The sequence below is a fragment of the Scophthalmus maximus genome, chromosome 3, assembly GCF_022379125.1.
Source record: "Scophthalmus maximus strain ysfricsl-2021 chromosome 3, ASM2237912v1, whole genome shotgun sequence".
Lineage (NCBI taxonomy): Eukaryota > Metazoa > Chordata > Actinopteri > Pleuronectiformes > Scophthalmidae > Scophthalmus > Scophthalmus maximus.
This window is the reverse complement of record NC_061517.1, coordinates 1,729,693-1,756,572: the sequence shown is the minus strand read 5'-3', so window position 1 is coordinate 1,756,572 and position 26,880 is coordinate 1,729,693. Positions and strand designations below refer to the sequence as shown.

Genomic DNA, 26,880 nt, shown 5'->3' with positions numbered 1-26,880 from the left:
GCGTTCAGCATCTACGTTATTGTTGCACTGGTGAATCTATATATTATATATTATAGGTTTTAGTTCATTTGTTCACCACGGAAGAGCAAACGAGCGTCCGTTCGCACGGCTCCTCACCTGGCACATTGAGGACAGGATGAGTGGAGCGATTTAAAAGAACCGCTGCACTCGGCTGCTTGGCAGCGAAGCTCGGAGGCTGTTTCTTGTGCGCCGAAGCTGTAAACTGTAGTGCGACATGAAAAATTAGTCCAAGCAAAGTGGGACACACACAACGGCGCCTCAGCCAGATTCTCTCGTCCACTGCTTCACTGCAGTGACCAGAATCTCTGTCATGAATTAGAAATAGAGGAAACACCGGGACAAAGTCACTTCTTTCCTCCGACACCAAACAAACACACCATAAGATTAGAGATGTACAGTTTGACATTGTTTTGTCTCTGTGACCTCTTTTTCATTTGTGTCCCGTTCTTGTCATTGTTCATCGTTGTGTTGTTGACTAATGGACAGTGTCCTGCACTGGGTATTACATATATATATATATATACACATATACATAAACATATATACATATACATATATACATACATATATACATATACATATATATATACACACATGTAGAGTTACCGTACATGTGACAACGCCTCACGCTCGCTCCCTCTTCCAGAGTCGCTCTCTTTGTTTTTGTCTTCACCACATTGAATATGAATCATCATACAAAGAAGATCTCACGCAGGGCTGAGGTGACGCTGACTCACAATGTGATGTTTTATTTCTGATTCCCATCGCGTGTCCTTGATTAGTCCTTTCATAACTCGCCCTCAAAGTCAGCGGTTGTCTTTCAGTCATAGAATTGATTTTTTTTCCTGGTGTTCGGTCCAGAGCCTGAATTTGTTCTGTTAAATACTTTTAATGTGCAGATCACTCAGGTCGTCTCATCTCTGAACCCGTAAAATAATATTTAAGACCTTATACTTTTTTTTTGTCTTCATATTCCCTTAATCTCTTTCATTATCACTTCCTTCACTGTCTCCTTTATTTTGTATCATTTTCATTGTGTTGCAGCTTTGCATGAAAGACACTATGTCAAATTGAATTTGTTTGCAGATCATCGACGGAGCAAAACTCAAAACCTGAACACAGAAATGTTATGCATATATTTTTTGATTCAGATTTATTTACGATGTCTATAAATCTGTCTCGGAGATCAGGGAAAAGAAACAACGTACCTACAAGTTATAATTTCTTCAGCATCAAATTTTTTGATCATGCATAAAAACCAAAATGCACTAACACTAACACACCTGAAGCTGCAGACATGCAGGCGATGTAACGCTCGCTTTGCTGAGGACTTCAACTCTGCCGTCCGCTGTGCTCACATCGGCCTTCCGGGCCGAAGTGTCTCCTCAAACAGCAGCTCGCAGTTTATGGCCCCAAATCTTTTTTTACATGCACCAGTATTTTCTGATCAGACTGTTTAGTGTTTCTTCAGTCAAAGTTTCCCCACAAGTGTGGTTGGTTGTTTGACTCCAGACCTCGTGGATGTTTCAGATGTGAATGCTTTGGAAATCCGCGTTGTGTCGGAGACACCGGCTGCAGCTCAAGACGTCGTCGGCTGTTGTTGCCAGTAGGAACTGAAAAAACGAAAAAGATGCTTTGTTGCTATAAACAATAACTGAGACGTGGTTCACATGATTGAGATTTTCAGTTTGTTCCCTTTGCACTGGAGGTTTGTTTGTGAATGTAAAGACTTCTGCAAAGTTAAAAAGCCCAAAGTCGGAGGTAAAGGGAGAAAACTCCTCGTCAGGCGTCCGGACGATGCTTTCGTAACATAGTGATGTCACAACAATGCGGAACTGCGTGAAGCGGCTAGCGGCGAGTCGGACACGCCCCCAAACAAAGCCGGGTAAAGCGCGAGCGAGAAAACTTCCTATACGCGCTGGAAGAGTTTGACCAATCAGAAGAGAGTGGAGCCAGCTGGCCAATCAGAGCAGACTGGGCTTCATCGGGTGGGAGGGGCCTTAAAGAGATGGTGTTTCAGACAGAGGAGCTGCAGGAAGCTGAACATTAGAGCATGTAATAACACACATTAATATGATCAACGAGCAGAATATATATGTCCTTCAAACTCTAAACGAAGGTTCAGAGTGAGAGGACATGGCTAAATGTGGCTGTTCTTATCTCACGCTAAGACTAAAACCAGACTCTCTTTTTATAGAAAGGCAGTTGCTAACGATTGGCGGCGTTGCCTCAGTTGCCGTCTGGCCTGGCGGGAGTTTGCTCGTTGGTGGCGGGCGAGTTGCCAGATTCAAAGTTTAGAATTCGCCGTTGGCAAATCTCTGGTCATTTGGAAGTGAAGCGACGTGTTCCAGAGGCAGTTCATCTTATGGGTGCCCTGATTTGAGCAATTTTTTAATTTTATTTTTCCAGCTCCACCAATATTTTGTTGAATCCCGCGGCAACTGACAGACGAGTGTTTCTGCCACATGGACATTAAGGCCCCGAGCGGAAGGTCCCGAGTTCAACTCCCGCTCGGCCCCGACTGATTCTCTGTATCTCTAGTTTCTGTCCCCCTGCATTTTGTGTCACTGTTCACGGCCCCTCTCTAAAACACACACACACACACACACACACACACACACACACACACACACACACACACACACACACACGTGTTGGTTATATATAAACTTTTATAAATCCCCATGAGAAACTCCCATGGCCCAAAAACTTCTCCAAGCTTGTAACATCAGAAGAGAGAGAGAGAGAGAGAGTGTGTGTGTGTGTCTGTGTGTGTGTGTGTGTGTGTGTGTCACAGCTAAAAATTAGCCTTTATTAAATAATTATATTAAATTGTTAAAATATCTCTATTGATTTCATTTATTCATTTATTCTCTCTCCTCCATTTAGAGTTATTTCATGTTTGTGATTCATCTTTATTTGTATTATGTAAAAAAAATTAAAACTTTAATAAAATATAAATCAATTAAAAAGATGCAACTAATTGCCCTGGTAACAGTTAGTGAGACGGATGATATAACGAAAAAATTCTCTTAAATCATGAAATACTACTCAGTTGAGGGCAGCGATTAAAATATGACGCTTCATTTGACGCATCACTGACTTTACGAGCAAATGCAGATGAGAAGAGAAAGAAACGTCCACGTTCATCTTCCCCTTTCAGTGATAACTGGTGAGATCTGATTCTACAGACAGATTCTAGTCGTGATTTCATTTCTCCAGCAGTAAATATTGTATTCGTCTTTATCTCTGTCAGAGTGGCAGCGGACGCAGCAGGAGGAGGGCGCTGGATTCCAGGGGGGGGGGGGGGTCTCTCTGCAGACAGCTGATGTTTATCTGCTCTGCCCATCTGGGCCTCATGACTCAACATCTGGTGAAGCCCCGTCCACAAACCTCTCCAGAGGCTAAAGCCTGACTCCGGCTCCCCGACTCCAATCGGCGTGTTCCGTTTGCACTGTACTGTTCTCAGTTTGTGATCACAATGCGGGACGAGCATTTCCTTTCTCAGCCTCAGATTATGATCTCACGGGAAGAAAATGTTCATTTGCGAGGCCACAAAGAGAAACGCAAGCAAAGTGAAAAAAGGAAGCGACCGGAGCTGCTAATCTTTTTCAAAGTGGCTCTGGAGAATTCATTGAGGTCCATACAACACGGACCGTTGTCGCCTTGTGTAGAAAGGAAAGAATGTTGCTTAAAAAAAGCAGGAGTCGCTGCCTCGCCATGACCAAAGATCCTCTTCCAGCTCGTCGTCACTTTCCAACCTGTTCTCAACTCACAGATCAAGTGCGTGCCGCCGCCCTGTCCTCCTCCCTCTCTTCTGAGGCTTCCCCCTCGAACGAGATGTTTGCAGTGACTTCATCCATTATGGATGAGGTGTTTTAAGGGGGATGATCTGTGCAGGATGATGATATAAATATCTCCTTTTTGGTTCCCAGCAGAACGGGAGCAGCGGCTGCGGCGGTGTTCGAGGAGCGCGGCGTTATTATTTGATTTGATGTCCAAAGTAAAAAAAAGAAGAGTTGAGACGCACACGTGACGAGCAGATGGCGAGAGATGTCTATAATTCACCAGTTGTGGCAGAACTCTTCTGAGATGGTTTGAGGAGAAGATAAGGAGCGGAGTCACTGTACTGTACTGTACTGTACTGTACCTCCAGCTGTGTTAAAAAAAAAATCACTGCTCCGTAGTTTGACAGCTGTGGCAATGTTTCACAACTTCCTGATCCTGAGTGAGCTTCTGCCCTTTTATGTCCTCGGGTCCAACACGACGGGAGTCTGCATGTTGGCATACAGAAGCAGCAGGAAGTAAAGCCTGAGGTGTGTGTGTGTGTGTGTGTGTGTGTGCTTCGAGGTCAATGAGAGAGCTGCAGGCCTCTCCCACTGTGTGGCCATATCCACCCCTCTATTAGCGTACTAATGTCATGTATGTGTTGGACGGAGACGCTGCACACGAGCAGAACCGCGTGTGTGGAGCTGTGACGAGTCGGTGGAACGGAGCCAAGCGGCAGCGAATCAGTGACGCCGAAGGCAGAGAGAAATTATTCATCGCAGGGCTCTGAAAGCAGCGACGGCTCGGCTGCAACACGGAACAGATTTCCTGTGTGCACGCTGAGCTCGGGCCGGGCTTTAAGGGGTTTCACAAACTATAGACGAGGAACTCTGAACGTCCAACGCAAATGTGGTGTGTGGTTGGAGAAAGATGTCAATTAAGAGTATGGAGAGTCTGACACTGCAGCTAAGCTTCCTTCCACCGACATGAGTGGGGATCTGCAGGATGAAAACTGAACCTGAACTGTGTTGTAGACGAAAACGCTTCTATTTATGTCTAGAAGTTTCTGCTGTTTCCTCACACACCTCTTCTCTCTGTTTCCAGGAGGCCACCGGCTCGTCTCTCCACGTCCCGGCTGCTCGGAGGACGAGCTAAATGCACCCGAGTGGTTCTGGAGACAGAGGGGAACCTTTGTTCTCGTCTTGTGAACTCGTTCTCTGTGGACTCAAACCCGGCGCTGTTTAGTTAGTGAGTGCAGGAAACAGACCGAGGCACAAAGAGCGGGAAGAAGAAAGGCGACGAGATAAAGAGAGCGAGGCTGCATAATTAGTACGACTGAGTTTGTGTCAAAGCCAGAAACCATGAGAGGAGACTTCTGAAGACGACTTCACCTTCAGGACATTTGCATGTGTGTGCGGTTCCATGCTCGCATTCCTCTCTTACTATCAAAGGACTTGAATTTGTGTTTGGATGCGGATTTAGCCTTTTCATTATGACTCTGCGAGGAGGCTCTGAGAGCGTGTGGATTGGCTGCTGTCGAGGCGTCTGCTGCCGGCTGCCGCTGCTGCTGCTGCTGGCTTGTTGCTGCTCCATCGCCTTGGCAGCCAAACCCAAAATGCCAGGCCACACGCACCTCAACTCAATACGCATCGACGGGGACATATCTCTGGGCGGACTGTTCCCTGTGCACGCGAGAGGGAACGACGGCAAAGCCTGCGGCGAGCTGAAGAAGGAGAAAGGGATCCACAGGCTGGAGGCCATGTTGTTCGCCCTGGATCGGATCAATAACGACAATGAGCTGCTGCCTAATATCACCCTGGGGGCCCGCATCCTGGACACCTGCTCCCGGGACACCCACGCTCTGGAGCAGTCGCTGACATTCGTCCAGGCGCTGATTGAGAAGGACTCGACCGACGTCAAGTGCCTCAGCGGAGGGCCGCCCATCATCACGAAGCCCGAGAGAGTGGTGGGAGTGATCGGAGCGTCTGCCAGCTCCGTGTCAATCATGGTCGCCAACATCCTGCGTCTCTTCAAGGTCAGTTTGCTCGGCAGCACAGTGGCACTTCCTCGTTCACTTTCCCTTCAGTATCTGTCCAAATGATGGTTGATCAATCAATAATTCCATACGGTTTATTCGCTGCAACATACGGGCACGTCTTAGAGTTCAGACTTGATGATATGATTAATTAATTTGAGTTTTAATCTTCGTGTTCAGCTTCTCCCCAGTCAGTGGTCTCGTTGCCTTTCTTTTGACCTTTTTATTTTTCCTCATAAGCTGAAATCACATTAGTTTCCGACACGTTTTCCCACCTTCCAGAAAACTAGGCGCTGATCATTACACCATAATTCTCCTCACTAATGACATTAATTTGCCTCAAACTCCTTATTGTTTCCTTCTTCTAATTAATTCAGGGAAGCCATGCATGGCACCATTCAGCTCACTGTACTGCTATTGGACACATAGTGTGTGGAAACGAGCCGCGGTGTGACAGCTCCCCATACGCTAATGTAATGTGCAGCACATAAACAATATATGACAGGACTTGTGTAATACCTGCTGGGCGCCGTCGGACCGAACGACAGGACACAACTAAACTAATGAGCATGTGGACTGTGTCAAAACAGGCTGAATTTTTAATTTTCTGTTATCCCAACAAATTCACGCCAGAGCAAGTACAGTACGAACGGCAGCGGTTATACAATGTAACCACGGCTCTGTGAACGCAACCTCCTATGTGCTCTTTGTGCTCGATTAATCATTCTCATGGATCTAGTGACTGACACTTTGGATGCACAGTCAAATTTCATTCATACTGCCCAAATGTTCCTCATGGGAGTTCACAATCTGTACGACATTAGACTCCCCCTCTTCCAGGAGTTTACAATATAGAGAAAGCTAGTAGATTAACCGCATGGACCATCAGGGTGACACTGTTATAGATGGTAAACATTCATGAAGAATACAATACGTGGTAGAACATGGAACCAGCCTCCATGTGCTGCCACCAGATAAAACCTGAGCCAAACGACCTGGAACGAGGACAGACACCTACGCAAACACACAGGAGACAAAAACCCCATTCAGACGTCTAGGATAAGGAGTCGGGGTCTCCCGGAGGGACAAAGACCCAGATCCAAAACATCTGGAAGGAGACACTAAGAGAGGGAGGGAGGTCAGAGGATGGGCGAGGACCGGGAGGAGAGAACAGAGTGGAAGAGACCTAGAGAGAGACTACGTACCTATTAGATTTAAGGGATTCATTCAGAACTGAGACAGATTCGCCGGCAGGAAAACAGTAAGCGGTACCGGAGCCTGAAGTAATCAAAGTGTAAGCCACTGACTGAAAGTGAAGGCGTGAAGATTTGGATTTAAACACCTCAGGGAAGTCAGACAGCCTGAAGTCAGTGGGGAAGTTGCTCCAGACGAAAGGGGCATGATTGGATAAAGAACCTGCAGGCTGTCGACATTCTGAGTGAAGAGCATGGGACTGGGATGTAAGGGTGAAGGAAATCAGAGCGGTATGAAAGATGTTGTATCGGCAAGGCCGACGACCAGCATCTCAGTTCGGGGTTAGATGAGAGTTTAGGAGCAGGAACTTTTTCTGATAAAGAGCAAGGTTCATCAGCTTTTACAAGATGATAAAGGAGATCATTTAATTAATTCAATTACTTCCCTTGCCTGCGTTCAATTTGGCCAATAGCTGAAATATAAAGAGAGAAAAGAAGAGGATCATGAACAGAGCCCTGGGGTACTCCATATTTCACCACAGAAAATATTGACGTAGTATTTATCATAGGAAACACACGTGAGACAATCAGTTGGTCTCCCACTTGGAGGCGGAGTATACAGCGATCTAAGGACTCACTTCAGTGGAGCAACAGGCCCTGAAAGCAGATTGATAAAGGTACAAAAAGATTATTGTGAGATATGTGGACTGAATAGCTGCTGATACACAACTCTCTCTAGTACCTTCAAGAACTAGTCAATAATTACTAAGAGACCCTGGCTCAGTGAGTGGTGGTGATCTAACGTGGATGTGACAGGGTCAGCCAGCTCATAGGCAAGCTAATCAATCAATCTATATTTAACCCTATGAATGCTGAGCACAAAGTATATAATCACTTTACCGTCCCTGCTAGTGACCCGTTGAGCTTCAAGTGGATAGTGAAGTGGTAGATAACATGGTTAGAGCTTCCAAATAAGCATATTATACAATATGCTACATGTTTTAAAATCCCCTGCTGCTGTGGACATTGATTCAACACGTGTCTCACCTGCCTGGAGCCACTCCAGGACTGACTAACTGCTCAGCAGAGGACAAGAGGCATGAATAGTGCAATCCATCACATCACAAGCCTGACTGACGCGTCACAAATCAACCAGAATAAACGATGAACCGTCTGACACGGGGCTGACATCTGTATCCAGGCATCACGAACACCGGTCCTCTAAACCTACCAGGTTGTTGTTTTTTATCTTCTGGTGCTACGAACAGACGTGCCTCGTTACCATGGGAATGTTAATTCTTATTGTGCTTACCAACGGGAGGTCGGTGACATGTCTCACACGGGAACTGTCTCATTGCGTAGCACAGTAGAAGGAGGCACATCCCATCTTCACCTCCCTGCAAAAGGCAGCCGAAAGTTTGACCTTCAAAAACCTTGGCCGACTGCCTCGCCTCACCTCACGCTACTCCTCAGCTCCATGATCCCAGATCGGGTTGATGCTGCCAGGAACCTTTTGAAGGGCACACGAACGGCCAGAGGCTCTGTCCAATCACAAAGCCGTACGACGAACCTCACACAGCTAATTGGCGAGTCCACCGTGTGGACAGGGTTTCGCCACTGAGTCGTTACAGTTCCAAAACCGTAATGAATTATTTAGGTTTTGACTCTGTTTCCTCTCTGAAGGCCGTTGAGCTGCACCGTTCAATTCTCAGAGTTCCTGGGCAGAGAAAAGAGTTTTGTGAGTATAGTGCAACTCAGATTCTGACGGGCCCTTTGATGAACGCGAGCAGGAATCCCCTATTTGACGGACAATGGCCTTAAAGGTATCTGCCGTGGGGGCGTGAATCCTCCTCGACGGATCCCACAGAGGGACTGAGGAGAATGTTAAAAAAGATGCTGCCACTATACAAGAGGCGGTTGCTGAAAAGCAAACAATTTCCACAGCACTTCTTCACGACAGGATATATCTGGCACACTGATATTCGGTTCTGACAAGTGTCGAGGCAGAAGGAAGAGGAAACTGGAGCGTGGTGGATTTCATGGGCTGGTCACACAAGCGTCTGACGGCTGAATACAATCCTACAATCCGTCCGTCCTTGACGTGATAGAGTCGTAGAGAAGATGGGGAGCAGCCATTAGCTGAGCACGTTGTGCATATCTCAGCTCGGCTGCAGAGAGAAAGCGTGAGCTGATCCTGTCCGGCTCTCGGCGCCGGGTTCCGATGGAAGCAGAGAAAAGCATCGAACAGGCTTTTAGATAATGGACAGTGTGCAGATGCAGCCACCCGTATTGAAAAAACGGACATTCAGTCTCTCTACTTGTACAATTTACACAATCGCAGCTTTGATAACCGTCAGGAAGTGACATGTCAGCGGGGGATGAAAGATTCCTGAAACATTTCAGGTTACAACAACAGTGCAACCTTCTGCAATGTGGACAAATGAAAAAATGCTCCATTGAAAGATGAAATCATGTCTTGAACAGACAAACAATAGCTGCAGCTTTCCTCAAATCATTTGTTCTTCAGATATTTATTCCTGCCGTATTTAAAAATACATTTTCATAGAGAACTAGGAAGCTTTAAAAAAACAACATCACCAACCTTTAATCCACTTATCGTCTGTTCGGGACTCGACAGGCGGAACGATTTCTTCCTGAATCACATTGATGGAGAAACAAGGAGCCATGTAAATGTGATTTGTACGGGGCCCAGAAGTGGCCGCAGGTGAAACGGATAGTAGAAGGTTTAATAGTTTTGAATAACATCGACACTGAAGCAGGTCACAAGATGATGCCGCACACGGATTAGCTTCGACCTTCTACTCTGCCTTTCAATTTACTGGAGTGCAGCAGATTCGTATCACTCATCGTGTTTGTGTCCTTGTTTCTATCATTTCATCTTCAGGATTTAATCTTCATGCAAACAAATTTATTGTATGTGCTAAATTCAGCTCAGCATTTCCACCAACCTCTGTTTTTACTCATGTGCTTTATATTCAGACGTACGTGACTGCGTCGTTTGATTTCAACGACACTTTGGTTCAATCAGGTGATTCTTAGTAGAATTCGTCTTTTGAGGTCAAATCAATTTGTTGACTGTATTTTTATTCACGGTAAATAAAATTGAACAGGTGACAGTGTTGCTAGGTAATGCGATACTGTTGCAAAAAACAATTACCCACAATAAACCCAGAGCCTCCGCTGCTGTTGAAATTCAAACTAGAGGGGGGGGCTGTTATAATGTATCGGCCATTTAGTTGGATGGGTTTTCATTTTCTCTCAGCTCTGGTGGAAACGCATGAACAACGTGATGCTTGATGTCTGGCAGTTGTCCAAAGGCATTGTGGGAAAGCGCAGGTAATTACTCAGCGGAGTAAGAAGTGAGATGAGTCGGGAGCGGCTGCGCTCAAACACAAACTCACTGAAAACAAACTGACGACATCCAACAATGACATAGGAGGACACACCCACCTTAAACACATGATGAGCTATTTAAAATCATCAGCCCCGTCAGAAAACGCTTTCTGCACTTGCCGTAAAGACACAGACTTTCACATGGCAGGAGGTTCTTTCCTTCGTCACAAGTCCTTTGAGTGAAGCTTTCCCCGTTCACCACTTCCCTCTAATGACCCGGCTTCTTCCAACTCATTTCTTTTCTTCACCTGAGCTACAACTGATGATGGTGCAGGTGTTTTTTTCTGCATGTGATACAGTTTCTTTATTGGTGTATGAGCCATTGTTACGTGCTTTGTGGCTTAATGTCTGCTGGACTGTTGTGACTCCTGTTTGGTTCTTTTATGAGCCACAGATAGAAGAGGCCATCTGACGATTTGACACCGTGGCCAATCTTAATTTGCCAAATGATCTGCTGGGGACGTTTCTGCAATGCGCGAAACCTGCGCGTGCAATGATTACAACCAACCGATATTCTTTTTTTTATCATACATTATCATATTCGGTGCTGCTAACGAAGAATGAACGCATACGTCGCGATGTGGTGATGGTGCAGAGAGTGAACCGGCCAAAAGTCTGGTTGCACTTCACTAAAATCCATGGAGACGACGCTCGTTGCCACAAGTGAAGACATTTAGTGAAAGTGAAAGTAAACTCTACTTCTGCTGGTCAAAGACCGGATCTGTTATTTATTAAATACATCTTATTTTTATTTGTCTTTTTCGGACATAAGACACTCACACAAAAAATATCGTGATTCAGACTGTGGATAGTGATTCTATCTCAAAAGATCGCCCCTCCCTACCCACAGCGTTCTGTTCGGAGTGGCTTCATCAAATGTTCATATTCACTCGATGATATCGAGCACGCGAACTTAACACAACAGACCATTAACATGGTTTTGGAGGCCTGCCATCCTCACGAGGCCAGAATCTGTTTCTCTCACTACAATGTAATCGGAGTCGTGCTCCTGATTGTTTGTCAGCTCTTCCTCCTCGTCCTGCTCACAGCCTCAGAGTGGCTGAGGGCAAAGTGTTTGCTCAGCACTTGAGAGTAAAGGCAAGACTCCGTCCCCGTGGAGCGCCATGAATATTTTACTATATTGTTACGTAATTTACGCCCAGGGATCCGGGGGGTTGAAAGCTCTCCCCCTCTGCCTCGCCTCATCACCGGGTCCGGCGCTCGCTCTGCTTCCATCAGCCGGGTCTTTGTCCTGCTGCACGGGCAGGAGCGAAGTGCACCGGCACTCGGAGGTGATTAGTGGCCGGTTTCTTACGATACTCAGGACGGACAAGAGTGTAATTAAAGTCCCGGTGCTTTCTGATCGCGTCTCATACACGCCGGCTGTATTACTGCCGCAGAAGTCAGAGAGAGCAGGCGCTCGCACTGCGTTCCAGCTATTGAAGTTGACTTGCTGAGACATTCACAAGCGTTCAGACAAAGAGCTCGGGCAGCTTCCACACAGCGGCTCTGTAAATGAGACGTGAGCGCGTTTCCTCTGTGGGGGAGGAAGCTCGGAGACAGGTGGAGGGCGGCGATGGAGGCCGTTTCCTCGGAGCAGAGGGAGGAGGGTTAACTAGTTGCCTGTTGTGCTGTCTGTGAAGCAGAGACCTTGTATCCGCCTTTCTCTTCCCTCATTAGAGACGGAGGAAGAGGCCCTCGGGCGCGGTGCCGTCCTCCCCCTCAGCGTTTCACCGTGTTGAGGCAGAGCTCTTATTGGATTATCCCATCAGCCTGCAGTGAAGTTACTCTGAGAGCTTTGGAGGCTCTGAAAAAAGAAAAAAATGGAGCAAAAAAAAAATCCACACAGTCGCTTTTTCACTTGCACTTGTTAATGGTGAATCTATTCATCTCGCCATGAACGTAAGTGTCACGTTCCATCACCGTCAGGATACAACGGAATGAAATAACAGCAGAGTTCAAATGAAATGTTTCTGTGCAGCTGCAGGAATGAAAAAAATAAAAAATAAAGATCCAATGTGAAGAAATTACCAGGAAGCACCAATGAGAATCCAAATATTACCAGATGTTGCAGCTCCGTCATGACCTTCACGCTTCATCATAAAACACGAAGAGGTGAACCCCACGAACACAGAGACACAAGCAATATTCCCCTTGTTTAAGATCTTTGTAGAATGTGTTGCATGAATTATTATTTAAATAAGCTTAAAATAAGTTGATGTGCTTTTTCTTGCCATATGGCAAAACCATGAGTGCAGGTCTAGTCCTAGCTATATTCTGGACAGTGCTCACCAGGTGTGTGTGTGTGTGTGTGTGTGTGTGTGTGCGCCCCGTCACCTTAACACCGTCTCGACTTCCTGCAACGAGCGGTAATGGAGGAGAGAGCGAGGTCTGGACAGGAGCATTGATTTCGACTGTGCAGTGTCACTGAAGGCTACATTAGTTCCTTCACGCAGCTCGTTCCCCAGTCACGTACTCTCTGAAGTCGCACAGTCCGACCGACGCAGAGAAGCAGTGGAGCCAATCACACAAAAGCCTTCAAAGCAAAGCGTGTTTTCGCAGACCGGTGGGTTTGTTGCACGGGTTCTATCTCGACTTGACTCCCACAGCCGAGCGGACCGAACCCACGAAGCTGCGTCGCCCTCATCGTCCCCCATGTTCCACGCTCTCGCTACAGAGCAGCGGCTCCTTCACTTCAGGATCATCTCTCGGACCCGACTCACTTTGACCACCCGGGCGCCGAGCGGTCACTTCCCAGGACCAGCGGCGAGCGAGGAGCCGCCCAGAAGAACCTCGGACTCTTCATTTGTTTTTTTAATTTTTGGAATTCTTGGCACCAGTTCATCCCGTTTCTCCTGCCGTTTGCAAATCCCCTCTGCAGGCGACCGAGCCACTGCTGCTAATCACCGAGCAGAGTCACAAAGAGCGACTGAGCGTCTTTCTCCCCGGTGCATTCTCTCGCCCAATATGGGAGGTTTCACTCAGACTAATTTCTGGCATTTAATTAGTTTGCACTAAGGGGCCAACTGAGGAAATGCTGGCAAGTCTTTTTTCTCTTTCAAATGCTGAGCGTTGCTGTGAAATTCCTAAAGCCAAGAGGCAAAGTCAAGATGACGACTACAGTGTCCCTCCCACTCCGATGTGCATCTGGCAGCTCTGCTCTGATTGTGATGAGGGTTAAAGGAGCCGACGTCTGCACCACAGACCTTTTTGGCAAACAGAGCATCGCGTTCTCTCCTTGAGGAGAGCGTGGGATTAAAAGCTCAGAGTCGTCTCACCTGCATAATCTCACCAGCAACCCACGATCCATCACTTTCCCCCAGGCTTCGCTTTTACCCCCGAGCGGCTCAAACACAGTTAAATGAGATGTAATCCACGATGCTGCGACAGCTTCCGTATTGATTGAGGGAGAGTGATGTTTATTGACAGTGTCAGTGGTGATTAATCTGTGTTCCTTTGTCGACTGATAAAATATAAAACACTTACGAGCACGAATAGGGCAATATAATGAAAGTTTTAACTGTGAAGTCGCCCGCGATCGTCGTCGTCTTTTTCTCCTCCCGTCGGCTTAACGCCAGCCGATAAACTCAGCCGCGCCTCTGCAGCAGGGACAGACAGGAAGTTTGGCCGCCTTTGGGCTAAGCAGCTTGGACGTCGTCCAGCCTCAGAGCACATGAGACGACGGCGAGGCTCCCGTGAGTCACTGCTGTGTCACACGGGTTCTGAAAGAAACAGAACAGGAGCTGGTTGGTTCGAGACGTTCAACATTGTGTCACAGGGACAGACAAACCCGAACATGATCATTATCTCAATTCACCATATTAGAGATAGTGTTATTAACGCAAAGTATTTTGGACAAAATAAAAAATTGACCTTATCACAAGTCATCTAGTAGAGAACATGAATGCCTGAACCAAACACAGACTGGAAGTAATGTTCCGAGGCCGACAACATCATGAGAATGAGGTCGTTGGTCGGTTCACCGCTCGCGTATTGTCACGTTTCTCCTGGAATTCTAAAGAAGGCGGACAATCGACGGAACATTCCCTGGATATTCTATGATTTTATTTATGAGTCGGTCGTGGAACCGTCAACTGATCCACGTAGCAGAAGTCCAGATACTTTACTTGATATGAGAAAAATTCTAACCTGCAGGTGGCGCCAGAAGATAAGTCCGGGGATCACTGGGGGAAAATTTAGGATTCATCCTCTGAGGATCGTGAACGTCCGAACAAAAATTCATGTTGGGAAGTCGACAAACCTTGGACACATGAAATGAGGCTTTTCGACAATGATGACAACAATCTAGTAAACAGCTTATCTGCACCAATCTTTTCAATTGATATTCAGGCATTTATCTTTATTTTATTTTTAAAGATGTGGATCCACGTGATGAATAGCTTATTGATCAGCTCTCGAATAATTAGTTCATTTATCCACAAAAGTCGTGATTCTCAGAGACACGTCAGGAAATTCAATGAGGGGGTTGTTTTGCTAGTTGAACAAAAAATATTGATGATGTAAAAATGAGCTGACATAAAACAGCATGAATGAAATGTTCTCAGTGACTGTTGCAACTGATGTTTCTATATATATATATATATATATGTATATATATGGTAATAGGCAAACAGGAAATGAGGAAAAAAGACTTTGTAGTGGCTTTACACTATTCGTTCATTCAGTTTTTTTAGGCCGTTTGATCGCGTCTACATTTCTAATGTCCTCACACCAGATGGTCCGACTGGGCTCATGAATTTGTTTAAATGTCCTCTTATTAAAATATGCACCATCACTCCCAGTTTTCTGTTTCTGCGGCCTCCACAGTGCTGAGGTTGGAGGCCCCGCCAGCGTCAAATATATGAGACCAAATCACACGAGCTCTCCAAATATTTGTACACACTTACATTAGCAGCTGACAGAGGATGATCAATTTTCATTTACAGGCTAATGATCATCTCCAGCGTTTGCTCGCTCTGTAGAAACACCATAAATCCAGACGTCACATTAGTTTCCAGCCCATCGGCTTGTTTCTTTAACCTGCACTCGATGAATTATCAAACTGTGATGCTGTGACGTTTACCTCGTCTTTCTGCTTCTTAAACATTTGCAAAAAGAGAACGCACTGATAAAAAACTCTGACTACATTTCAGTTTATCGCCCCAAAGTTTTCATTTGTGCGGACCAACATCTCCTGTACGACAACACCAACGTGTCAGTTTGAATGAATACAATATATAACCAGTGGAATCTCCCCATCACACCAACAGCTTCTTCCCATGAAGCTGTATTTCGTCGGTCTGAAAACAGTAATAAGAATAGTCATAAAAAAAGAGTAATCGTTGTCTCTCATGAGTCATGTCGAAGTAAAGTTTTGTTTAATATCCTGAGGTGCTTTGTATGAATCACTGCTATTCTGTCTCATATAATATCATCTGTTACAGTTTTCCTTCTGACGTATCGTCGTCTTCTCCAGTTTCATTTGATTTACTTTACGTGTAAACGTGGATTTCAACACAGACGTCAGCTGGATGAGTGCCTTTCTAGAACAACATTGTTTGAGACAAACGTTCAACATCTTTTCTTATGTCGGTTTGTATTTTATTGGCCGTGTCACACCAACATTGTTGGATCCTGTTTGGTCCGGACCCTCGGGTTTTCAGTTCAACTGGTGTGAGAGTTGTCTCCGGACCAGAAGAGGTGCGCTTGGTCCGGATCCAACTGAACCATGGTTCGGTTCATTTGATATTATAATAGCAGGATGTTGAGACGACAATAAACAATAAAAAGATGGGGGGAGGAGGAGACGCAGTCTTCGAGGCAGAAGCCGTCTTTGCCTCCGACGATATGAGAACTGCATCCCATTCCACAGTGGTCCCCGTTTCTCCTTCAACAATACGCCCTTTCATTCCGTTTGAATAAATGAGGACGTTGTGATGATAGTGACGATATTACACCGGTTGATTCCTCTTCTCCCGTCAGGGGGAAAGACGACAACCCGCTGAATTAACAACACGCCAACGTCAGACACACACAGCGTCTACAAACCAATCACTGTCAAGTACAGGTAGACGCAGTCCACACAGGGGATGACGACAGGACGTATGTATGTCATACAAAAATCTGCTACATGGATTGTAAGATGACGCCAAAACTTACCGGATCAAATGTAAACAATGTGACAACGAAATTAAACTTGGTTCAGACTTTCCGGAGTGAAACTGCACTAAAGGTGTTAGGATTCCTGACACAAGTCCTTCGACTTCAACAGCACATTTAGTAACGATACATCGGTTCAGACGTACAGACGCAGATGTGTGAACATCAAAGTGGTTCTCAGATTTCTTTCTTAGTTTGCAGCAACAACTTCCTCAAATAAAAAGAACTAAAGCTATTGTTTGTAATTTGTCCTCCAAACCAACATGTCTTTACCTTCAGTGGAGCACCAGCGGCAGGCGTCACGGACCTCGGTGGTCGTGATAATTAATAGACGTGCAGTTATAGTTGCGTCCAGCAGATCAGATTTAGGTGTGAATTGTCCGCGATGAGGTGATTATTGTCTCCCGTGTTTCGTCGACTCATCCTTCCTCCACGTTTCCTCCTGACGCAGACTTTTTGCTTCTTCTTCACCCGACGTTCCTCCTCTCGCACCACAGTCACCTGAGGTCACCGAACAATAAATCACCGCTGCTGAGGCTCGTGATGAGCTCCGTGTGCAGGCGACGGAGGCGGCCGTTATCTGATTGTCACAGCGGTGGGCGGATGCTGTTTGTGACCCGAGAGGTCAGTTTTCAGAGTCAGAGGCTGCGAAGCTCTGCTCCACACGAGTATCTTCAGATGTGACACAAAGACGAAACCACAAATCTTCTGGCAGGATTTACAGACGAGAGTCCAGCAGCACTGGATGCTGCACTTTCCCCATCTCCAGCTTCTTTTACAGCTCTTATACACCTTGATATCATCTCAGGGCGGAGTTCGCTGCCCGGCCGGGCTCCTCGCCGAGATTCTATAAACGGAGACGTGCCTCAGCACTTTTTGCGAGACGCTCGCAGCTCACAACTCGGCTGATTTGTAGCACATGAAATGTCAACACGCCGGCGAGTTCATCTCATAAACAACGTCGCATTCCCGACTCTGTGGCATGCACGGCTTTCTAAATCAGAGAGAGGATTTACTGCGGCTCACATTACAACCTCCCGTCTTCTGTTTGACCCCAGATTTAGTGTCTCGTGTGTCGAGTGACTCTGCAAAGTCAAAAGTACTGACGTTAAATCTGCAGCATCCCACCGACCCCCGATGGAGCCGAGCCGCGTCGCCACGGCGACGAGTACCGGGGAGTGGATGGACGCGTTCCAAAGTCGTTGGAAGGTGTTGTGCCGTTAGATTTAAACGATTCGTGAAATCAATATCTGTGAACGGGGCATAACAAATTAGAATTTCCATTAATTCTGTCACTGATATGTTTTCGGAATAACAAAACTGCCAAAACAAATGGAGCTTGAGACGATCAGTTGAAACAGGAAGTCACTTTGTGTTTTATTGTTTGTGTTTGAACGTGAAAACATGAAGAGATGAAAGAAATCCCTCTCAGATCTCATGTGAATCACAGGAGCACTTAGTGTTTTACTCCTCTCAACATTTTTCTCTTATAATATGTGTTAAAAGACGAATGTACAACACAAACAGAAGGAAAAAAAATACCTTAAATAATTGTTTCTATCACAGATTAATAACTGGAACTAACTCCTTTAAGGAATTAAGAAGCCAAGAGGGAAATTTTTTTTGATCATTTTATTGAATTAAATATCTCAGTGTTGAAGAAATATTCACATCGTTATTTATTTATATATTTAAATATTTACTGTTACAACTACCAAATTATTTAACATCACTCATTTCCCATTCCCAGTATTCAAACTAATCTTGGAAAAACTGTATTTTTAACTATCATGCAGCTTTTAAATGGAATGAATTACAAACCCACTTCAAACAGTTACTATTAGAACACTTCACTGAATCCTGCAGCTGCTTTTGGTTTTCCACTCTTGTAAATGTTAATTGTTCTCAGGCCTCTCTTGAAAAAGAGATTTTTAATCTCAATGAGTTTGCTTGATTAAATAAGGATTAAATGAATAAATACATAAAAGAAAGCAGGTAATTAATCCCAATGTGAGGGTGAAATTTAGTTTAATCTGTGTTTCCTTGAGGTTGGATCAGGACAATATCACAGTTCTAATTGATTTTTTTTTTAAAGTAAGCAGTTTCAACCATTTGACGAAAAAAACCTAATCTTTTTATGAACAAAAGCGGTCGTTATAGACAACACGAACACAAAGAGCCTCCGAACAGCGTGACTTCCTGGAACAGACTACCTGAGCAGACAGGGACACTCGGGTGTAGAAGCCATTACCATCGACTGGGTGAATACATTATCTGTTCTCACAGTTCATCAGCTGGTCAGTGGTAATGGAGGCATCGGGTCCCGACACGGACGCCTTCAGGGATGTTTTTATTTATTCATTTATTTCTCATCTTCTTCACTTTAGTTAAATGATTTAAAAGCATCAAACGAACGCGGGTTCGTCTCTTCGACAGGAGAAAATGGCGGGAAGGTAGTTTTTCCCGCTGTTAAGAACAATAAGTGGCTCTACACATTAATCACACGTGCTCCGTGTATGAACGCATCCCGCCAATTTAATATTACACAAAGGCCAATAAACCATATGGATTACATGTGACATAGAGGCACATTGAAACTGAGACTAACTCCTGTTCCCTCAGACTCATTGACGAACCTCAAGTCATCGATCACTCTGATCCTGAGCTCATATTCATTTTTCATATTGTTAGTACATAATAAACTAGATGTCACTGTCGCTACGTTTAAGTAGACTTTCGTAGAGAGAAAAGCGCATGTGCCGAACCTTTTGCGGCTAACGATGGGAATTGAGAACCGATTCCCCAATTGTCCAAAACCATCCGGACCGTACGCCTCCAAACGCCTCCGTCTGTGTTCAGACTCTGAGATAATAACACAACAGCTGTGCTGTGCTTTCTTGAAAATAGATTTTTCAGGGATCGATGGAGAATCGGACCGATGAGCCTCGGTATCAATAAAAGGACCCCGGACCAGCATGAGACCTTCACCGGCTGAATATCTTTTAAAATGGCTTCGTCACATCCACTTATCATCTGCGTATTTACTAAGTCCAACTAAAAGCGTCACTGCAGGAGGAAACCGTATGATTCTGGAATGATTCAGTCGTGATTCTGCGTTTTATGATTTTCAGCAAAAGTTCACTTCCCGCTCTAAATGTTTCATGCTGCCGTCAGTCTGTGTTAGAAGCAGCGTCGAGAGGATCGCGACCACATTCCTGCTCATTCCCATTCGCAAGCTTGGCTAAACTTCAAACATCTGCCTCCGGTGAAAAGCCCAGTTTGCTTACACATGGAGAAAGTTGACTGAGTCAAATCACACGGAGGGAACGAGGAGATTGAAACGCTCGGGCGGTAAAACCTGCGCCCGCTCGCCACTCGGCGCTCTCCACCGCCCCACTTCCCCTTTTCTGCAAGTTAAGCTGTAAAAGAAAAAGCAACGATGAAATATTTAATAAAAGAACAATTGGGCTTCTGCAGAGGAAAGGCCTTTCAGTCAGAGCTCCGGAGAAGTCGCACGTGTCGGCGAAGCCTGACCTCGATGGAATTCCCGATAAAGAAAACACAACTTGAGACGTGGGGAGGAATGAAAATGAGTTTCAGACTCAGTTTAGATCGATCGACTCGGGTAATAGGAGCCGGCCCGACGACGGCGGGACGCTATCTCCCGCTTGTTTACACCGGTTTCAACCGTGGAGACACGAAAGATTCTCTGCGGGACGGGTTTTAATTTGATGGAGCGAATCTATGCTAACGAAATGTAATGCGCATTATCTCTCGCGCAGTTCAGCAAAGCTGGTTATCGACAATTAAAGTGCTTCAGAGCGACGGGAGATTGGGACGCGGCCGAAACACGACGCTCGTAATTCTGTCAGAACACTTGGAGATACGTTTGTTTAATTCCTGTTGAGATGATTGAGTCGGCATCTGGTTGTAAGACTGTATAACTGGATCTTCTTATTCGACCCGAATGAAAGAAATAACCTCGTTACATGTTCTTTTTTATTAAGGAAGACGTTCTTAATTGCTTTTTAATTGATAATTGATAATTCCGTGGTCCTGAGGGGTTTCCCAGAGGGGCCTCGAATCCCAAGGACATTTAAAACTTTACCCTAGATTCCTGTTGGAGCCACTGAACGACGAGTCGCGGTCCACATCCGTCTGTGTTGAGACTTCAATAATATCAGGAAAAACCTTCCCCCCTTATTTCACACCAAGCTCGTTCATTTGATTTTGGTCATTCAATACGCATCCGACGTGGTGCAGCCAAAGCACACGGATCAATAGTGCAGTCGAAGGCTTTAAAAAGCTGGCAGGGTGAATAGACGGCGGAGAGCTCCTGAATTATTCAGCGGTGCTGTGGACTTGTCCGTCTCTGTTGCGCTGACCCGAGTGTTTACGTCCGCCACAATCTGAAGAGCAACGACCGGGATGTGGAATATCACAACAGACACGATCCACTCAGAACGTGGCATCTGTGTGAGGTTGGTACTTGAAAAAGAGAGAAGAGAATAAATAATCCTGATGTTAAATGAAATCCGCGTTAGAACAAAGTGGGATCATTGAGCCGGAAGTTTTGCTTGTGGTTAAATGAAATGAATGTGTTCAGTCAAAACCGTGATCTTCACCGTCGGTGCTAACTGTTGACCCCATATCATTAAAACAACAGTAATCAAGTAATTGATAATGGATTCATCAGTTCAAGTAGTTTTTATGGGAAAACAAGGTCAAAATTCTCTGATTTCAGCTTCTTACATGTGAACATGTGAATGTCTTTGGTGTTTGGACAAAACAAAACGTCATCTTGAGGTTTGGGGACATTCTTTGGAGCAAACAACTAATCGATTCATTGAGAAAATAATCAACAGATTGGTCAATAATGAAAATAATGGTTAGCTGCAGCCTCACAACTGTGGATTGAATTGTGGAGGTGACGGCAGAAGAGCACTCGGTTCTATTCGAGTCAACACCTGTTCCCATTTTGTTCCACGGGACTGAGGCGCTCCGACTCGTCGTAGCTCGGGGAAACCACATCTAATTAGCTTCTGTTCCTCCCGACTCCAAACCGCAGCCATCGTTCATTTCCTGACACTCCGAAAGAGAACAGTAATTATCAACCTTTGCAATTTTATAAGCTATTTGTAACGGCTCTCGACCAATTACAAAGTGGCCGGATAATTAGTCGCCTCGGAGAACAGGTGGGGGGGGGGTGGGGGCTCAGTTGCTCGTCGCTCGAGGCGAACTGTGAGGAATTGTTTGTCAGAAAAGAGGCGAGTGAAATAGAACGGCGGAGGACGAAAGTGAACGGGTGTAAAGAGACGCAGGGGTTCTGACGGTTGAGCAGAGAAAGGGGCACCGGGAACTCTCCGGAGTCGCCTCCGCGTCCTCAAACTGCTCACAAGTGCCGGAGCGGCCGCGTGAAACGGCTTCCCGAGGTCACGCAACCCCCGAAACTGTTGTGAGCGAGAAGGGGTTGAACATAACGCCGTGTGCTTTTACCTCCTCCTACTAAACCCGCTGAGCGATAATGGCAGGGAGGAACAACATCCAGTCAATGTGGGCAGAGACTTCAGGCTTTGTTTCTGTTTGTGTTTATCAGCCGTCCACAGATCCCCGGCGGCGTGGGCGTCGGGGGTAATGGATTAGAGAGCGGCTGGCGCCAGTGATATCACGGTTGAGAAGAGAACTGCATATTTCAGAGTTTCTTTGTCTCCCTGTGAGGCCCCGTGTGTTCCAGCTGGAGAGTCGGACTGTTGCTGACATGCCCCCTGGCGCTGCGGTCCAGCGCGAGTGTAATGTGGTGCGGCCAAGACCAGGGCGCGGAAAAGGACGGAGTGACAGTTTGGCCACGGAGGAATTAACGGTCGCCTTCGTTTTCCGTGGCTGCGGGACTATGTGAACAAACCTTGGTCAGGTGCTTTGGTATCTGTCAAACAACACTGCAGGCAGGCGGGGGCGGACCGAAGTCCAGCATCATCTTGGACCCGGCTGGTATTTGGAAGGGCGATTCCATTCTCGCACGTTTAGTCTTGTGCGTGTATCCGGAACAACGGCCTTTGAGTTGAGCGCCGTTGCTAGAGTTCCCATCCCCCTCGTGACACATGATAGAGCCTGAACAGCACTATAGTAACATGAATGAACACAAACTAGGTATTGAAATTATCCGTTTGTTTAGTCCCAGTCCGTCCCTGCAGACAGGTATTGGTACAGGTAACATTTTAGTTATTATAATAAATGTAGTACGCAACAAATGTTTTGAAAATCGTGATGGTGGTTAAGTGGCTGTCTGTGAGGTCTCTACCTCACATTAAGAGTGGTGTCTGTTTTCTCACCTTTCCTTTCACGAAACCCACCTCCTATTTAAAGTGAAGCGCATCATTTTCAGAAACACGTTAGCTGATGTTTTTTCCAACAGAAAAATATGTGAGACTTCCTCCTCGACTGCCGCTGCCTCCCATGAGTGCGTGTTCTGTCACAGGCAGTCGCTGATAATTGACATCATCTTCCAGCCCTCCACTTTAAAAATGGAACCTTTGCAGAAGGGAACAGACGGAAAGATGAAACAATAATGAGATGCTTTCTGACGTCTCGTTCTCATTGATGCCTCCTGGAATCCGGAGATGCAGAAATCGTCCGAGTGTCTCTGATGGGAAGTTGCACGGCTTCATTTAATGGCGTTTTTATTTTTAATCAATATCATCTTTTTGCGAGCATTTCTTAAATGTTCGGCAGAGCCTGCGAGATGAAGAAGAATCATTTCCTTTGGAAAACGAGGTGTTTTTGGAAAAAGGGGCTTTGGGGTTGGTTATTTAATCTCTCTCTCAATTATTACTCAGGAAGCAGCGATGAACTCAGCAGGAGCTTCCTGACATGACGTCGTAAGTGTTCACAGGCGCCCGGCTTGTAGCCCCTGCTAGCCCTGATTGTAGCTCGCAGAGAGTAAGTGGAGGTGTTCACGTTGTGCCTGCGGATGATGATCGCTCACGTGACCGTCGTGCAGCTCGTGTTGCCGGTGTCAGGTGAGCAGATGAATGTGGGCTCGACATGAGGAGGATGGATTTCTGTGAGGCCAAATGCTGGACCAGCACAAATCCCTGGGCAGCCTGAAGAGAGACGTTGGTCTTCAAAGCTTCCTGCGTTTGACCATTTGTTTCACGATACGTTTTGCATTTCATGTGATTTGGTGCCACATGACCTGTATTAACTAGTGGAAGTTGAATGTTCCCCCTCATTTAGCTCTGTTTTGGTCTCCACCCCCTCCTGAGGGAAACATCTGTCTCTTGAGCAGCTACACGATCCACTGCCTTCACCAGTTAGACACTAACTTTGTCTTTTCGATGTCTGGAGAAGTGTGATTTTAAGAAAGTGACCCCTGGTGATGAGAGCCACTGTTCATAGAAACACTTTGATTATAGTGGCTTGAATTTGTCAGGACTCATTCTGCATCTTCACGTTGCGATATTTTCATCCTTGCATTGACTATGTACTGTATGTAATCCCATCGCGCGGGAAATTTGCATTTGGTGTAAACGCACCTGGTGCAGTGGGTTATTATTATCCTTTCCTGTTTTCCCTTCTGCCTTCGTCCGAACAAAGGAGTGCCGTCTTTCCAAGTCTGTTTTGTGTTGATTTAATATGGATACGATATTGATTCCGGAGTGAATTTGGCGATATAAATATCGTACTCGTACTCCGATTGGAGCCATTCTCCCTCTTTCACATGTAAGATGGATGCTCGAGGTAAGACAGCAGGGACTGAGTCCTGGCAGATATGATGAATAAATTGGAGGCAAAGCCAAACAAACGGAACGTGCAGCGATTCCCAGACTCCACTAGCAACTGGAACGAGACGTGGAGTGAAGCAAATGGAACGATTCCATGAACGCTGGACTAATGAACACGACAGGGCAGCAGCTCACGCGGTCGACTGGGATCATCACTGGAGGGAATCACTACGGGCATTAACCCCCGACTTAACTCCAGTGAAGTCCACCGGTCACCGTCACGCGACACAAACAGCCGCCAATCACCCGATTCCCTTCAACCAGTGAGCTGGCTCTTTAAACTCTGACTGCAGACACCAACTCTGTTGATCCTTCACGTCCGACGTCCGTCCTGCTGCTTCTGGTTTCAGCTGCATGTCACTGTATCTCGTTAAGCTGCTGCCAGTGTCGGTCGCAACGCGAGGCGCAACACGAGGCCAAAAGTCCAGACTCGGACTGATTTCAGCCGAGGGCCTTGTTGGTTGTATCAGGGCCTCGAGCAGTCGCTCGTTATCCTGCTCCTTCCCCCGGCAGGCACACGAGCACTGGATCTTAAACACTGGCGCTCAGAGACAACAACACGGAGATGTGTCTGACTTTACGTCAGAGGACATTTAGTCCGACTCACATTTAACAACAATCCTGCAAAAGTCACATTGTGTAATATCTCGATCTGCTTTCCAACGCCTGCTGAAGTCGCTTGGACACTGGAAACATTCCGAAGCGGTGGCGAGGGGTTTTAAAGCCACGGACAGTCACGCAGCAGGCAGGGACGCCAATGTTAGGACACCGCTGAGTTGCATTGTGGGAAATGTAGGATCCTGAGTTTTTGGAGCTCGTCTCACATGAGCGACAAAAAGAAGTCAGAGGGAGCGTTTCTCAGGTCTCTTGAGTTCCCCCAACGTTGTGGGAGTGCAGTGATAAATACAGGGCACATTTGTGTTTGGCTATTGAATATGCAATTCTATAAATTTCTTTGACAACAAGAAAAACACTTAAGATTCACGGTAAGAACATATATAATTACTATTATTACAGTGGTAGCAGCGGAGGTGAAAAAATGAAAAATTGTGAGATTGCAAAATATGTCCGAGTCCAAAATCGAGCCCAGATATCTCGTCTCAGTTCATCATCGACACGCACGCGTCAAGTCGCTCTCGTTCGCGTCGACGACGCGAAAAGACTCAGTTAACACCTTCATTTTTAAGAGTCCACGTGTTCACGTCCACGCTTTTACATCCACTGGGTTACAGCCATAGCGACTAGCAGTCATTCACCTAACGTCATCAATTCTTTCTGTTCCCTGTTCCAGAATTAACTGTCATCACTACTCAGTTATCGTCACACGGATGAATTCACTGACGTTTATGCCGGTTCTTTAGTTGAGGTAATGTAACGATAATAGTTGTTGTTAAAGCGGTTTGTCGGCCGCTGCTTTGAAAAGTCCACCGACTGTATGTCTCCTTAAAGACACAAGTGAAGTGGACTCGGTCTCGACCCGGTGTTTAATCCGGAAGTTAGATTTCCACCGGGCTCTTTGCCTTTTCCAACCATTTGCTTCATTATGGACACAAAGTGGGAACATCTCATTAATTCCTCGTATGAAAAAGCCTTTAGATAATACGAGCTTTAATGTCAGTCACTGTCACCTTCACAGACACAGAAATGAAGCTACTTGACTTTGTTGTAAATTGGTTTTTCGCTTTGGACGGAGAAAAAATGAAATACCCAACTCGCGAGAAGGTAAACGTCAGGGCATAATGAGCCGCTTCCTCCTAATTAGCTTTGAAACTCTTTGTCACCGACAACACAACATGTCGGAGTTCCAACAACAGACACACTGTGTGTGTGTGTGTGTGTGTGTGTAAGCTCTACACAGCACAACATGAATATCTTCATTCACACATTATTTGATTATTATCGGGTATAATTTCTTGGCATCGTCTCGAGCCGTGTTTCAATTATGGGTTTAATAAATTTGCAATCTGTTTTGAGGCCGAAACTAAAACCAGTGTCGCCTCATGAATAATGCATCTTGTTTTAAAAACACCATATGCTTCGTCAGATTCACCGGCAGGTAAAACGCTTCACGTCTGCTTCCACTTGTGTGTCGTCTGCGTTTTTTGGACAAACAACGTGTAAGCTGTGTTCTGGGAATGATATAAATATTTATCTGTCCATTCATTTTTTTGTGGGGGGGGGGGTTGATTTTAGAGGAAATTGCAGAGATCCGGTGAATGACTGCAGGAGGTGAGTGAGGATTAAACTGCAGTGTTGACAGACTTTACTCCATCAAAAGGAAGGGAGACCCTGTTTGATGAATCAGATGGGCTTATCCGCAGAGGAAGTATAATAAATTCAAATCTCTCTCGTGCTTACCAAACAGAAGAGATGTTTTTTAAATCCGGGAGGGAGACATTTTGGGTGCGTTTGTATCTTTTTTACTCTCCGAAAAAGCTAATCTCGACTCAGTTATTTAGACGAGCTGCTCCTTCGTGTATTAAACAATAACACAAAAATGAATATGGTG

General features: G+C 45.8%; 2 protein-coding genes across 2 annotated transcripts in view; one reads left to right on the top strand and one right to left on the bottom strand.

The window, feature by feature from the left end:
• The window catches only part of LOC118316530 (metabotropic glutamate receptor 4-like), a 39,853-nt gene extending 33,963 nt beyond the window's left edge, over positions 1 to 5,890 (top strand). The window contains exon 2 of the mRNA XM_035644429.2: positions 4,894 to 5,890. Within this exon, the coding sequence (XP_035500322.2) occupies positions 5,282 to 5,890 (609 nt within the window). The 5' untranslated portion in view covers positions 4,894 to 5,281. The remainder of the gene's footprint in view (positions 1 to 4,893) is intronic.
• hmga1a (high mobility group AT-hook 1a) overlaps positions 1 to 26,880 on the bottom strand; it is a 212,612-nt gene that overhangs the window by 62,932 nt on the left and 122,800 nt on the right. The gene's annotated exons all lie outside the window — the stretch shown is intronic.